We start from the raw sequence: 14,129 nt of genomic DNA on the forward strand, positions 1-14,129 counted from the left end.
TGTTCTCTGTACAGCAGTTTGTCATTTTGGTTGGCTCTACTTATTTACCACTCAATCTTCTTCAGACTCTGTCCAGGGCTCTAACGGGGATTTCAGCAGGGCTCAGTGTTTCCAGTGGCCTGTGCTGCGTCACAATGACAAACACCTGCACAGCCAGTAGAAACCAGTCACCTAGGTACAGAAAGTAAAGCTGAAACAGTGGAAACAGCTGCATCAGAAGCCTGAACTCTGCTCTTTGTACTTGAACCCAGCAGCCTCAGGCTATAGTGCTAATATCCTTTAGCATTGGAAAGATGCACCTTCTTCACTGACATCGATCTAATGTAAACACAGCTTCCTGTTCCGCAGACGTCCCGCCAGAAGTTTGGAGAAGTAAAAGGTTGCTCTGAGCGGTGATGAGCTATAGTGTCCTAGTTCTGACTGGGTTTTGAGGTGTTCACCATAAACACAATATCCTGCTTTCAGAAACATTTACAGGCCTCGATCTCCTTGAAGCTTTGCAGCACATGCAGCAGCAGAACTGAGCATACTCAGGTTTCAGCCATGTGTCCAGATGCTTCCTGCAGTAGTTAGTGAAACAAAAAACTGTTGTAATGTCGGGGCTGATACTGCACGTCAGAAACTATAGCGGCTTCGTCCTCTTCACATTGGACACCTGGAAACTGAAACCTCACATTCCACAAGACGCCACACATTCAACACCTGTGTGACCGTCTGTGTCTGTCACCTGGTTCCTGTTCTCGTAGCCGGGGGGGCGGGGGAGTAAAAACACTCTGACCACAGTCGCCTATAAAAACATCCAGTGGGTGCATCAGTTAATCTGAGAGGTTTAATAAACAACAGACATGTTTTCTCCTTCTATCTGGCTCTCTGAGTGTTTCACCGGCTGCTTTTTTCCCCCCATTATTTTTATTTTTTCATATCTTACATTGAGATGATTTCAGTGAAATAATGTGACTATTAATAGAAGTCATCTGTTTGGAGGAAACTAGACTTTAAATCATGGGAGACTGTGAAACAAGAGAAGAAATGTTGGAGTCTGTGAGTAAAACCTTCACATGGACCTGATCACTGTGATGTCTCTAAACGTTAAATACGCTTTAATGACGCCCCCATTAATCGTGACCTTCTCCCCCGACGCTCCTCAGCTCGTCTTCATCTGGTTCTGTGAACTTTTCTTTCTCTTCATTCATTTTTCAGGTGAATCTTGTTTTTTTTCCCATCGGGGATCCAAGCTTTCGTTTCAACACCTGATTCACATTTAAAGTATTTTTTCAAAGATTTACAATTTATCTCCACGTTGCGCTGTGTATCATCCCTCCCTTCTGAGTAAGTGAGATATATTGGTAAGCCTACTAATCATTCAGACCCTCCACCTTCCACCCTCCACCCCCCCTCACTTCTGCTGTCCACCTGCACCATCTGCAGCTACTGTTGTATCCTGGCGTCGACCGCCACATCTGGTTCTCATGGCGATGTTCAGGTTTCACGTTGGCACACACCTCAAGCCACTGGAGGAAAAGAGTCGCCGGAAATCTGCTCCATGACCATAATGAAGATGATTACCAACAAATATTTTTCTAATCTTGGACGAGGCTGCAGGGTTTTTTTCCACCGTCAACTGTGTTGGAAAAAGAAAAAAAAAGAAGAAAACGAACTAAAAAAAAAAAAAAAACATGCAGCGACTTGATTTTCTGGTGACATCAGCTCACTGAGCAGCGACTCGCCAGCGCGAGTGTAACGACATGTGTGTTACAGTTTCAGATGGATATCATCTCAGATCTGGGTGATTAGGCTGAGGAAGACATTACTCTTGACACTGGTTATGACTGTAATATATTGTTTATCTGTTGTTTCACAATTTAACCAATAGCTTTAATCTATATGATTTGATTTTCTTGATGGTTTTCATTCAAATGTATATTTTATGTTTGTTTTAGTTAGTTTTTAATATAATATCTTCACGCCATCCACACAGTTTTCTCACATTTTGCTTCCACCTGGAGCAAAATGTGTCATGTCATAAAGTTTGTTTTTTTTGCATCATTATCGCATTTTTTTCCCCATGCAAAAGTATTTATTCATTCAAGTAGTAAGCCATATTAATAGGCAAACATTTCATCTGAGCACTTTCTACCTCTCTGGGTCGTGACCTGAGCATGCCAGAGGAGCTTTCCCTCTCTGTGATCATCTTCAGGAACACCTCACTGGTTCTTGATCCACCACATCTGAACCTGATCAGGCTCTTGGCTTCTGCAGGGCCAGATTCCTCCAGTATTGTCTTCTCCTGCAGGATCTGCTTTTTTTAAAAATCAAATGAGAAAAGTCTGAGTTTTTGTTTGCGTCTGATGTTGAGATATCTTTAATCAGCTGGTATCTCCTCTCTGATCCTTTTCCTCTCTCTCAGACGACTGTCTCCTGGCTCCACCGGTCGAGTGGAGCGAGTGGAGCGTCTGCCTGCGCGACGGCGTCACCTGCGGCTTCAGGTGGGGCAAACGGACCAGGACCCGGGGGGGGAGCAGGACGTCCGAGGAGAGGGCAGCGTTGCTTTGCCCGTCCCACAGTGAGACCGAGAGGTGCAGGATGAGGAAGAAGTGTTCCACAGGTAAGAGGAGTAGAGGGTGAGAAGGTTTTTATACGCACATCATGCTGTAGGCTATTGAGGTGCAGGGCAATAAGAAGTAACGTAGAAAAAGAGAGGGTTGCCCGCACACTCTTTAAAGGAGGTCACAGTGATTTATTTAGCACTTGCACAAACGTTTTCGACCATGTGTGGTCTTCTTCAGGTGCCAACAGAACAAAGGAACGCTCACACCCATATATAGGGTCACAGGTGTATGGGTGTGAGGTCCAATTAGGTGAGGAGGGGCGAGCCTGAAGGTAAGGGGCACATCCTTCAGCTTACAGTATTTAATTATACACTTTTAAATATATAGTTTTAAATATAGAAAATCTTTTAAATATAGAAAACATCATACACTTATCATTAAACAATTGGGCCCAGAAAAACACAAATATAATCAGTGGGAAAAACTGAACTATTTACCAATTTAAAATCAACCATAAACAACATGGCTGCCTCTAATAAGTCCAGTCTGACTCAGATGTGGATTCTAAGCCTGATTTGGTCTCTTGGTATTCTCTGTTGACACACTGGTGCAGTTTATAATGTCAAGTCAACAATGGCCCCATAAACCAACATGTGCTACAACTATAGCAATTAGTGAGCCCCACTCCCACCCGTCATCTCTGGATTTCTCTCTCCGTGTTCATGGTGAACGACGTCCATATCTGACCCAGGGCCGTTGCTAGGAATTCTGGGCCCCCTTAAAGAATACTAAAGTGGGCCCCTCCCCCTAACTTTTCCTTTTTTTTTCTTAGACGTATGTATGTATTATCGTTTTTTATTTAGCCTTCTTTGTTTTGATGCTAATGCAGCATTACACTGCAAAAACTCAAGTATCTTAACAAGAATATTTGTCTTATTTCTAGTCAAAATGTCATTTCTAGTCAAAACAAATCTCATTCTTCTTAAAATAAGACACATCATATTAAAAGTAGCTTGTTTTTAGACACTTTTTACTTCTTTCAAGCATATTTTCACTTGGAATAAGTAGAAAAAATCTGATAGTGGAGCAAGTTTTTCTTCCTTATTACAAGCACAAAAAACTTACTTTCACTGGCAGATTTTTCAATTTATTGTGAATTTAAGTGAACATTTTCAGGTAATGATAGATAGATAGATAGATAGATAGATAGATAGATAGATAGATAGATAGATAGATAGATAGATAGATAGATAGATAGATAGATATACTTTATTGATCCCAATCTGGGAAATTACAGTGCAGCAGCAGCATTACACAGACACACATTGACGATAACAACATATAGTATAAGAATATAAAGAATAAGAATATAAACTATACATAATAAAATAGTAAAATATAAAGAACAAACTATACATAATAAAATAGCAATAGCAAATAAAATAAAATGTGATGTACAAAATTATATACAAAAATGAGTCTTATTTTAAGTGGAAAGAGATTAGTTTTGACTAGAAATGAGACATTTGGACAAGAAATACGACAAATATTCTTGGAAAGATGTTGAGATTTTACAGTGTACTATGAGTATTAGTCAGGGTCTTATGCAGAATAAATCAGTCATACAAAGATTAGACTACTGGGGTTTTTTATGGGCCCCACTGGGCGCTGGGCCCCTAGAGTTATCATCACCTTTCTCCCCTATACAACGGCCCTGCTCTGACCAAACATGAGCAAACAGCATGCTGTGGTAACGCTCCGACACGCTGGGTGTAATGGACCTTGGTTGTCATGGTTGCAATAATAGGCCTACATACACACAGCGTTCCAACTGTGGTGCAACCATTAGCCACCATCACCAGCACCGTGGCAGCCTGCTAATAAAGCTGCCTTGACTTAGTCAGGTTTAGGAAAAGGTCACGGTTTGTGTTAAACTAAGTACTTCCTTACAGACGGTCTCCGTTGTCATGGTAATCACAACCTGGTTACATTTGTAAACATAGACTGCAGTTGTTTCCATTTGGGAATCGAACGCCATGCCCTCCTGTGTAGTCTTCATTCACCTCAGTCCGCCTGTCGTATAGTCGTGGTCATGGTATACTGTAGGCCTAATCAATGAGGACTCGTCAGTTACCTACAATGAGACAGACAACCAGACAATAAGGCCTGACAGAAGGTCATTTCCAATATTAACCTGGTCATGATCAAGTTTGTTGTTTTTTTGTAAAACTTGTGAATAATCAGTCCACAAGTTACAGTTTTCCCTCATATTTAGTTTCTGTTTAAAAAAAACAAAAAACATCCAATAAATTTCCACAATAAACAAAAAAATCCTGTGAAGTTTCTGATGAGCAAGTCGACATCAGGAAAATAAATCAGTTACAGTTCAGGATTGTTAAGGTAACGGGACCTTTGTTGTCATGGTTACAGTAATAAAAGCCACTTTGTGAAGCTAAGGGGATGATTATTGGTTAAAACAGACCATTGATGAATGTTGGCAGGAAATGAAACACAGTGTCTCTGCTAAGAGTTGCAATGTTACAAAAATGGCCATTGTCTCCACTTGGCTTTTATTTTAAAATATTAACTTCTATTTCCGTTCCACGGGACTGACTTTGTTCATTCTTCAAGTCAACAAGGAGAAATATGACCTATTTTCAAAAGGAATTTTTAAACAAAAGAATTGAACTATTTACTCCAATTTAATGTTCTTGCTTTTCTTTTCTTTTTTTCATCTTTGGTATAAAATGGAAAAAAGAACAAACTGCCTTGAAGCAGATAAGTGGTTGTCGACAGGCACTTTGGATCTCTCACCTGCTTGTGTTTGACACGGTAGCCTACAAACCTCCAAAATGTTCACCTGCTCAGAAAAAATGAAGAGAGGAAATGTGGGCGACAGTTTTTGAAACGCATCAATGAGAAAAGTAATGAAAGGATGATCACACCACTTCCTCTTTGTAAAGTCAAACATCAAGTATACTAATAATCCTGTTCATCTGATATCTCACTGAGTTTGAGCCTTGAAGATGAAACTTCACACTCTTATTGAAGGGCTCCATCCTGATCACTGAAAACGATGGGAACTGACAGGAAGGTGCAGGCAGGGCCGTTGCCAGGAATTCTGGGCCCCCTTAAAGAATACTAAAGTGGGCCCCTCCCCCTAACTTTTCCTTTTTTTTTTCTTAGACTACGTATGTATTATCGTTTTTATTTAGCCTTCTTTGTTTTGATGCTAATGCAGCATTACACTGCAAAAACTCAAGTATCTTAGCAAGAATATTTGTCTTATTTCTAGTCAAAATGTCATTTCTAGTCAAAACAAATCTCATTCTACTTAAAATAAGACTCATCATATTAAAAGTAGCTTGTTTTTAGACACTTTTTACTTCTTTCAAGCAGATTTTCACTTGGAATAAGTAGAAAAAAATCTGATAGTGGAGCAAGTTTTTCTTCCTTATTACAAGCACAAAAAACTTACTTTCACTGGCAGATTTTTCTATTTATTGTTAATTTAAGTGAAAATTATCTAAAAAACAAGTTAATTTTTAGGTAATGAGTCTTATTTTAAGTGGAAAGAGATTAGTTTTGACTAGAAATGAGACATTTGGACAAGAAATAAGACAAATATTCTTGGAAAGATGTAGAGTTTTTACAGTGTAGGCTACTATGAGTATTAGTCAGGGTCTTACGCAGAATAAATCAGTCACACAAAGATTAGACTACTGGGGTTTTTTATGGGCCCCACTGGGCGCTGGGCCCCTAGAGTTATCATCACCTTTCTCCCCTATACAACGGCCCTGGGTGCAGGGAGTGAATGTGTCAGCGAAGAGACTGATGACTTTGGTTTGTTTTACTTGTTGAGATAGTTTCCTTGGCTTCATCAGAGCGTTTACATCCGACCACGATCTGCCCACTCGTCAGTGTATCATCATGTTTGTTTGAGAGGAATCTGAAAATAAAAACTCCAACTGCAAATTTAAAAAAAACTCTTTATAAAGCTTTGTGTTGTGGAGCTGCTGTCAGTTCTGGTTAAAATTGTATCGAGGAAAACAAAAACACTGATTATTTAGTCCCTGGTTCTTCGGCCTCATCAGTAGCTCAGTCTTTCTACTCGAGACAGTGTCTGGCTCTTGTTTTTAACTCTGCATTAAATTAATGATGAACTTCATACGAATATTCCAGAGCATTATAAAAACCAAAGCTGGCAGCGTGTTTCTGCTTTGCCTCTAAAACCAAGTTGTTGTTGTGACCTTTTTTATGGTTCCATATTTTCTTCCTCTTTACACAAATAGCAGAAGAAGAAGCTGTGAAACGTCTTAATGGAGTGGAGGAATGTACAGAGCTGGGGTGTTTTTAACTTTTTCCAAATTGGTGAGAAAACCAGAAGCAATGTTTCTTTAAAGTTCTGCAAATATTGTCTTTCAGTGTGTGTGTGTGTGTGTGTGTGTGTGTGTGTGTGTGTGTGCATGCCTGTGTGTTTTCCTCCACTTCTTCCACAATGGAAGGCATGTCATTTGCAGTAATTATCATTATCATTGTCAGATCGAATGTCCGGTGGCATTAGTGGAGGAAGAAATCCGATCCAGCAGAGTCTGGCTCAGGGATCAGGCCCGTGGACCTAATAGCACACATCTGGGATAAAAGACCGCTGTGGCATCTCCCTGACATTCCTCTGTTGTTCCAGATTAGACGGCTCTAGTCTTTTAATTCCCACTCTCTTGTTGTCTTATTGTTTTCAGATGATGAGGAAGGACGTGGGTCTCATCTCCCGTCCTCTGCCTCTCCCTCTTCTCTGCTTCGCTGACGGTCTGCTGCTTGTTTTCCTGGCAATTTAGCAACATCTGACAATTCTGATGTCACATGCCCCCCACCCCCCCCCTCCCCAAGATACAGATACATTTTCCATTTGCTTCTGTGTTATCTTATCGGCAACTCCTTATTAGAGCCGCTTCAGAGTCACGGGTTCAAGCGCCGGTTCGAGTCCCAGTTCAAAGGTGGATGTGTAGCACTTACAGGTGGTTCTGTGGTTTTGGTTCAGGAGATCATGCTGAGCCACATGCTAGCTCGTGTTTGTTTGGAGTGTCAGCATGCCAACATGTGTTGTGTGTGTGCCGCTGAAGGGGATGGGGGTTGGTTTTTTATGTATCTGCCCGTGAACTTTAACGTTGGAGGAGTTATGATGATTAAAGGTCATCCAGAGAGAAGTCAGAGACCAAAACAGTCTGACATTAGCAAAGAAAAGTGAATGTATTTGTATAGTTCATTATCACATAAAATAGTTTAAACAAATTATTTATATCATAAAATAGATTATAAATCATCAAAGCAGTTTTTAGCTTCCATTAAAAGGTGGTAGAGCTAATATTGGGTCCAGGAAATCCAGCCCAGACCCAACCAATCCGTTCATGGGCCTGAGCCCAAATTAATCCTGGCATTTTTTGCTATAAATTGTCTGTCCAAGTTGTCAGATATCTGTTCAGATTAGATCTTAATGAGCAAAACAAGAAAAAAGCGGGTTTATTAGTCACCATGCTAAATTTAATTTAATTTACTGTGTTAAAAAAAATACTTTGGAAAGGCCATTTATGATCCACCAAATTACTCTGTTGAGACACACAAGTCATTTATTTGGCCATATTTTGGCAAAGTGAGGGAGAGACTCAATTGTTTCCTGGCTGCAGATCAGCTTGGATAACAGGACTTGGGCTAAGCCAGTGGTTCCCAACCTTTTTTGGCTCGTGAGCCCATTTTGACATCACAAATTTCTGGCGACCCCGTCAATCAAGATGCTCCATCTCCATCTTAATCATAACTTTAAAAAGAATAATAATTAGTTTAAAGAATATATTTTTATCAGTCATTTTAGCAATTACTAGCAATTTCAGGCGACCCCGAATGGGGTCCCGACCCCAATGTTGAAAAACACTGGGCTAAGCTTAAGTGGTGTGCTATGCGACGTACCACCAGGGGGTATTGTATTATGGTAGTTAGAGGGCTGCACAGGCCTGGAAGTTAAGTCTGTGCTAGGCATGAGTCAGAGACTTTCAAACCCGACCCGAACCGAGCCCAACCCGCGGGCTCGGGTCGGGTAGCCATGCTCTAATGGCAGTTCAGACAAAAATGGGGGGAAAAAATGTAGTTCGGCCCACAGCAGCTCATCACTCTGCTCCTGTTCCTTTGAACATTAGCTGATCTGAATTTAACGATTGTAGATCAGCTATTTACACTCATTTTAACGTCCACATAGACATGTAGAGACACAATCCTGCTTTACTGCTCTAGAATTATTTCTCTGAGAAAACTTGTACTTGTGATGTGCAGCATCTTTTTATTTAACCTTTATTTAACCAGGCAAAAATCATTAAGAACAAGTTCTTATTTGCAGTGATGGCCTGACAAAAAGTGCAAGCTTCTTGAAGGGAGGGGGAGAGAGGGCTGTGAAAAAAAGTATTGATTAAAAACAGTGGCACAAAGCAGAACTAGACATGTAGCAGGACAACAACAAAGACAATTCACAAGCATGGCTACGCAGACAAACAGCAAGAGAGTGACAACTAATTAGTTTCAAATGGTTAACCATAATGTCACTGTGGGAAATAGAGTGTGTAGCCACAGATGGTTCAGTGCTCAGATCTTCTGAGGACAGAGTTCACCCATCAGTTTCACAGCCTCATTCTGAGTGTCATGATGTGACGCTCTTTAACTCAGTGAACCAGAGAATTAAAGGCAGAGTGATGAGTGAAAACTGGGACTTATATTTACAAACAGTGTCACTCATAATGAATTGCAAACTCTCTTGGATTCCTTCTGACTCTGACCCTACCTCAGTGTTTAATACGTAGCAACAGGGAACAGGGAGCGTGTTATAAATGTAACCTCCCCAACACAGAATGAACTCAATTCCCTTGATACGTGACGTGATGAGACGCGACCACTTGTTGTCATGTGACCAAAACACGAGACAAAGACTGAGAAGCAGCTGAAAGTTTCTGAACCAGAAAGCTTAGTTATCACCAAATATCAAGAAACGACTCCAGGATCCAAATGTTTGGCTCAATCAGCATGTGAGTTATTAATAATGATTCATTCTGACAGCAAACCCAGAGGAAGCATTGGAAACATGTCAGTGACTGTGAGGGGTTATTAGATAGTCATGTAAAACATTCAGACAAATAAATCTTAGTCTCTGATGTGTCTCATGTCCTGTCAGAGACACTTTCCTTTATTTGTTTCAGTTCTGCTGTTTTAACAAACAAACTGCACAACTAGGGGTTTGACAGTGTTTCAGCTGAGGACATCGACCTGGACGACAGTGATCAGGAGGCTGCAGACGAGGCCGTGAGCTCATGAAGGTGGTTGATGGTGTTGTGTTAAACCTTTGGCTGCTGGGTAACGAGGTGTTGACTGTGGCTGTTTGACTTCAGTCAACCACAGCTCATCAGACCTCATGAATAAAAGTAGTGAAGTTATTTCTGTGCCTCGGTGTCGGTAGTTTTGTATCCAGCTTGTAAACAAAGCAGTCGAGACAGACGATAAGAGCCCAGAATCTTTTTATCCATCTGGGATCGGTGCTCCTCAAATCACTGGGCTGTGACTTCAGTCAATATAACTGGAAAAAAATAACAAGCTGTGTAATTATATGTATATTCCGTCCATGTGTTGATAACTTGAATAGTCCCCGTGTACGCTTGGTCTGCATATACATTTGTAAAATACTTCTGTGGTTGTGGACACATGTTTGGTGTTAGTGTGAAAGCTTATTAAGTTGTATTTATGGTGGTGATAATCTCCCATAGTCGAGCTGATTTACTTGACTGACTTTTGAAGACAGGGAACGGCAGCGGTGGAGTTCTTGTTTAGGACATAATGCATTTCCCTGGCTGTAAAATGGAGAGGGGCTGCATAGCTGGCATTTAATGATGCAGCCCAACACAAATCTGAACTGGAGGGAAGCGGCATCTATGGTCCAAATGTGGCGGGCTGCATCAGTGTGATCAGAGGCCAAAACCAGTGTGGACGAATTCGGCTGTCAGACGTCCATCCTTCGTTAGAGCCGTTAGCTCTGTGTTGTTTTTTAAATTCTGTAAAAGCAGAAATGAGTGAGGAGAAGTCATAATATAAAAAGTGAAGTCTCCTGTGGCTGCAAAAGAAAGCAAAGCTTAGTTCATACAAGTGACTCCTCCACCACCGCAGCTGTACTTCACTGCTCTAATGTATTAAATCATAGAAATCAGGCCCAGGCCCCGTACAGTCCCACAGCACACTCAGGCTTCTGCACGCTACAGTGAGCGAGTCACAAACAAGTTCATAACGCAATATAAGGCTGGAAATAACACACAGAACAGCAACTGGGATCAATAAGTCTGAGTGTGTGTGTTGTCCATAATAACTAATATCCTCTAATTCCAACAGGAAATGGCCCAAGATGTGCACTGAAAAAAAAAAACACATGTCTATATTTATAAAATTTAAAGGATATGAGTGAAACAGGAGATTTTGGAGCATTTCCAAACCGTTGATCAGCTTCATCATAGCCATGCAGTGTGGCACAAAGTCAACACAAAAATTAATATTAAGATTCAAAATGTCTCTGTTGGACTGTGCTGAGTGGAGGATGTGATGGCTCAGAGCGGTGGTGATAAGACGGCTCACACAAACACAGAAGCCTCGGTCCCTCGGGTCGTTTGATACATTCTCTGATGCTGCAGATGACAGCTTCCATCACGGCTGATCTCCAACAACAGGGCGCTGGGCTGCAGCTTCTGGAGATAACTTCTTACTGTGCTCCCTGTCTTCATGCTGTGTAGATACAGTGTACAGTTATACAAATATCCATTTTTCTCTCATAAAGAAGCATTTTACGGAGCTAATTCATTCTCTCATTTTGGCAAAGATGTGCTGATGTGGGCGGGGTTGTGTTTTGTTTAGTTTTGCCATGTGCAGCGTGTGGTGTGAACACAACCGCAACGAGAAAACTTGTTGCAATCTGGAGTCTAGAAATCATGGTGGTGTCTGATCAGTGAGAGTCTTGGAGATCTAAGTCTTGGAGGTGCAGCACAATGTAAATCATGAGTCAGATTTATTTCTTTTTTTTTTAAAGCAGAAGTAAGCGATCCGGTCGTTTTGGCTAACTTCTTTTCAGACGATGGAGTTAGCAGCCCCCGCCCTCGTCCCTACGTCAACACATTCACGCGCATCCTTTGGCTGCACACACAGAGAGGACTGCCCCTTTATGCCGTTCTCTCTCCTCATTGGATATACAGATGGAAATTAGCCCTAGTGGCAAAATCTGGTACAACCATCTCTTCTCTGTTCTTGATTAATGGTATTGTACACTGTCCTGTAATCATAAACTAAACTAACTAAAGGTTGTAGGATACAAGGAAAGTTTTCTCCTGGGCTCAGAGCAGAGCAGAGTGACTGACAGACCCGTGTTTCAGACCAAACACTCTATAGAAGTGATTGCTGTCTGAAGATATACAGTAACTATTTAAGACTTAGATTAACACAAACATTCCGCTTACTTCTGCTTTTTTTTTTTTTTTGTGATCAACTTTTTATTTATTTATTTGTTACTTCATTTGCTTTGGTGCAAAAGCCACCAAACAGTGCATACAAATCATTATTAAACATACACACAACAACCCCAGGACCCCAGGAAGAATAGTCCTTACCAAGGTGAGGACTAATGGGGATCCATAATAAAAACTAAAACTAAAACATACACACAACAAAACAACAACCAACAACAAATCATACAGAACACGACAGGGACACAAAATAAAGATAAAAACTAACAAATGAATAAACAAAACAAAAACAAACAAACGAAGAGCAGCAAGGGAAAAACTTTGAGGGTAGAGGTTAGGGTAATCATGTACATGTAGGCTACATATCCTCAATTCTCCTTGATAATGTTACCTTGACTGTGGAGCCAAAAGTGTTTTGATCGTTTCTCTTCCCTTTTCCAATACCGCTACATTCATCTGTTTGGCGCCATGTATATCCACTTACTTCTGCTTTAATATAAATTTAGTTTAATGTCAGAAATTTGCATGAAAAACAATGAAAATGACTCACGATATGTGTTGTCTGGTCTTCTTCAGGTGCCAACAGAACAAAGGAACGCTCACACCCATATATAGGGTCACAGGTGTATGGGTGTGAGGTCCAATTAGGTGAGGAGGGGCGAGCCTGAAGGTACAGTAAGGGGCACATCCTTCAGCTTACAGTATTTAATTATACACTTTTAAATATATAGTTTTAAATATAGAACATCTTTTAAATATAGAAAACATCATACACTTATCATTAAACAATTGGGCCCAGAAAAACACAAATATAATCAGTGGGAAAAACTGAACTATTTACCAATTTAAAATCAACCATAAACAACATGGCTGCCTCTAATAAGTCCAGTCTGACTCAGCTGTGGGTTCTAAGCCTGATTTGGTCTCTTGGTATTCTCTGTTGACACACTGGTGCAGTTTATAATGTCAAGTCAACAATGGCCCCATAAACCAACATGTGCTACAACTATAGCAATTAGTGAGCCCCACTCCCACCCGTCATCTCTGGATTTCTCTCTCCGTGTTCATGGTGAACGACGTCCATATCTGACCCAGGGCCGTTGCTAGGAATTCTGGGCCCCCTTAAAGAATACTAAAGTGGGCCCCTCCCCCTAACTTTTCCTTTTTTTTTCTTAGACGTATGTATGTATTATCGTTTTTTATTTAGCCTTCTTTGTTTTGATGCTAATGCAGCATTACACTGCAAAAACTCAAGTATCTTAACAAGAATATTTGTCTTATTTCTAGTCAAAATGTCATTTCTAGTCAAAACAAATCTCATTCTTCTTAAAATAAGACACATCATATTAAAAGTAGCTTGTTTTTAGACACTTTTTACTTCTTTCAAGCATATTTTCACTTGGAATAAGTAGAAAAAATCTGATAGTGGAGCAAGTTTTTCTTCCTTATTACAAGCACAAAAAACTTACTTTCACTGGCAGATTTTTCAATTTATTGTGAATTTAAGTGAACATTTTCAGGTAATGATAGATAGATAGATAGATAGATAGATAGATAGATAGATAGATAGATAGATAGATAGATAGATAGATAGATAGATAGATAGATATACTTTATTGATCCCAATCTGGGAAATTACAGTGCAGCAGCAGCATTACACAGACACACATTGACGATAACAACATATAGTATAAGAATATAAAGAATAAGAATATAAACTATACATAATAAAATAGTAAAATATAAAGAACAAACTATACATAATAAAATAGCAATAGCAAATAAAATAAAATGTGATGTACAAAATTATATACAAAAATGAGTCTTATTTTAAGTGGAAAGAGATTAGTTTTGACTAGAAATGAGACATTTGGACAAGAAATACGACAAATATTCTTGGAAAGATGTTGAGATTTTACAGTGTACTATGAGTATTAGTCAGGGTCTTATGCAGAATAAATCAGTCATACAAAGATTAGACTACTGGGGTTTTTTATGGGCCCCACTGGGCGCTGGGCCCCTAGAGTTATCATCACCTTTCTCCCCTATA

General features: G+C 40.1%; 1 protein-coding gene across 1 annotated transcript in view; it reads left to right on the top strand.

Moving 5' to 3' along the window:
• Positions 1–14,129, top strand: part of rspo4 (R-spondin 4) — a 49,223-nt gene that overhangs the window by 10,862 nt on the left and 24,232 nt on the right. The window contains exon 4 of the mRNA XM_085776706.1: positions 2,408–2,605. Coding sequence (XP_085632832.1) covers positions 2,408–2,605 — 198 coding nt within the window. The remainder of the gene's footprint in view (positions 1–2,407; positions 2,606–14,129) is intronic.

Source organism: Trachurus japonicus, chromosome 5, assembly GCF_045865225.1.
Source record: "Trachurus japonicus isolate A0001 chromosome 5, Traja_1.0".
Lineage (NCBI taxonomy): Eukaryota > Metazoa > Chordata > Actinopteri > Carangiformes > Carangidae > Trachurus > Trachurus japonicus.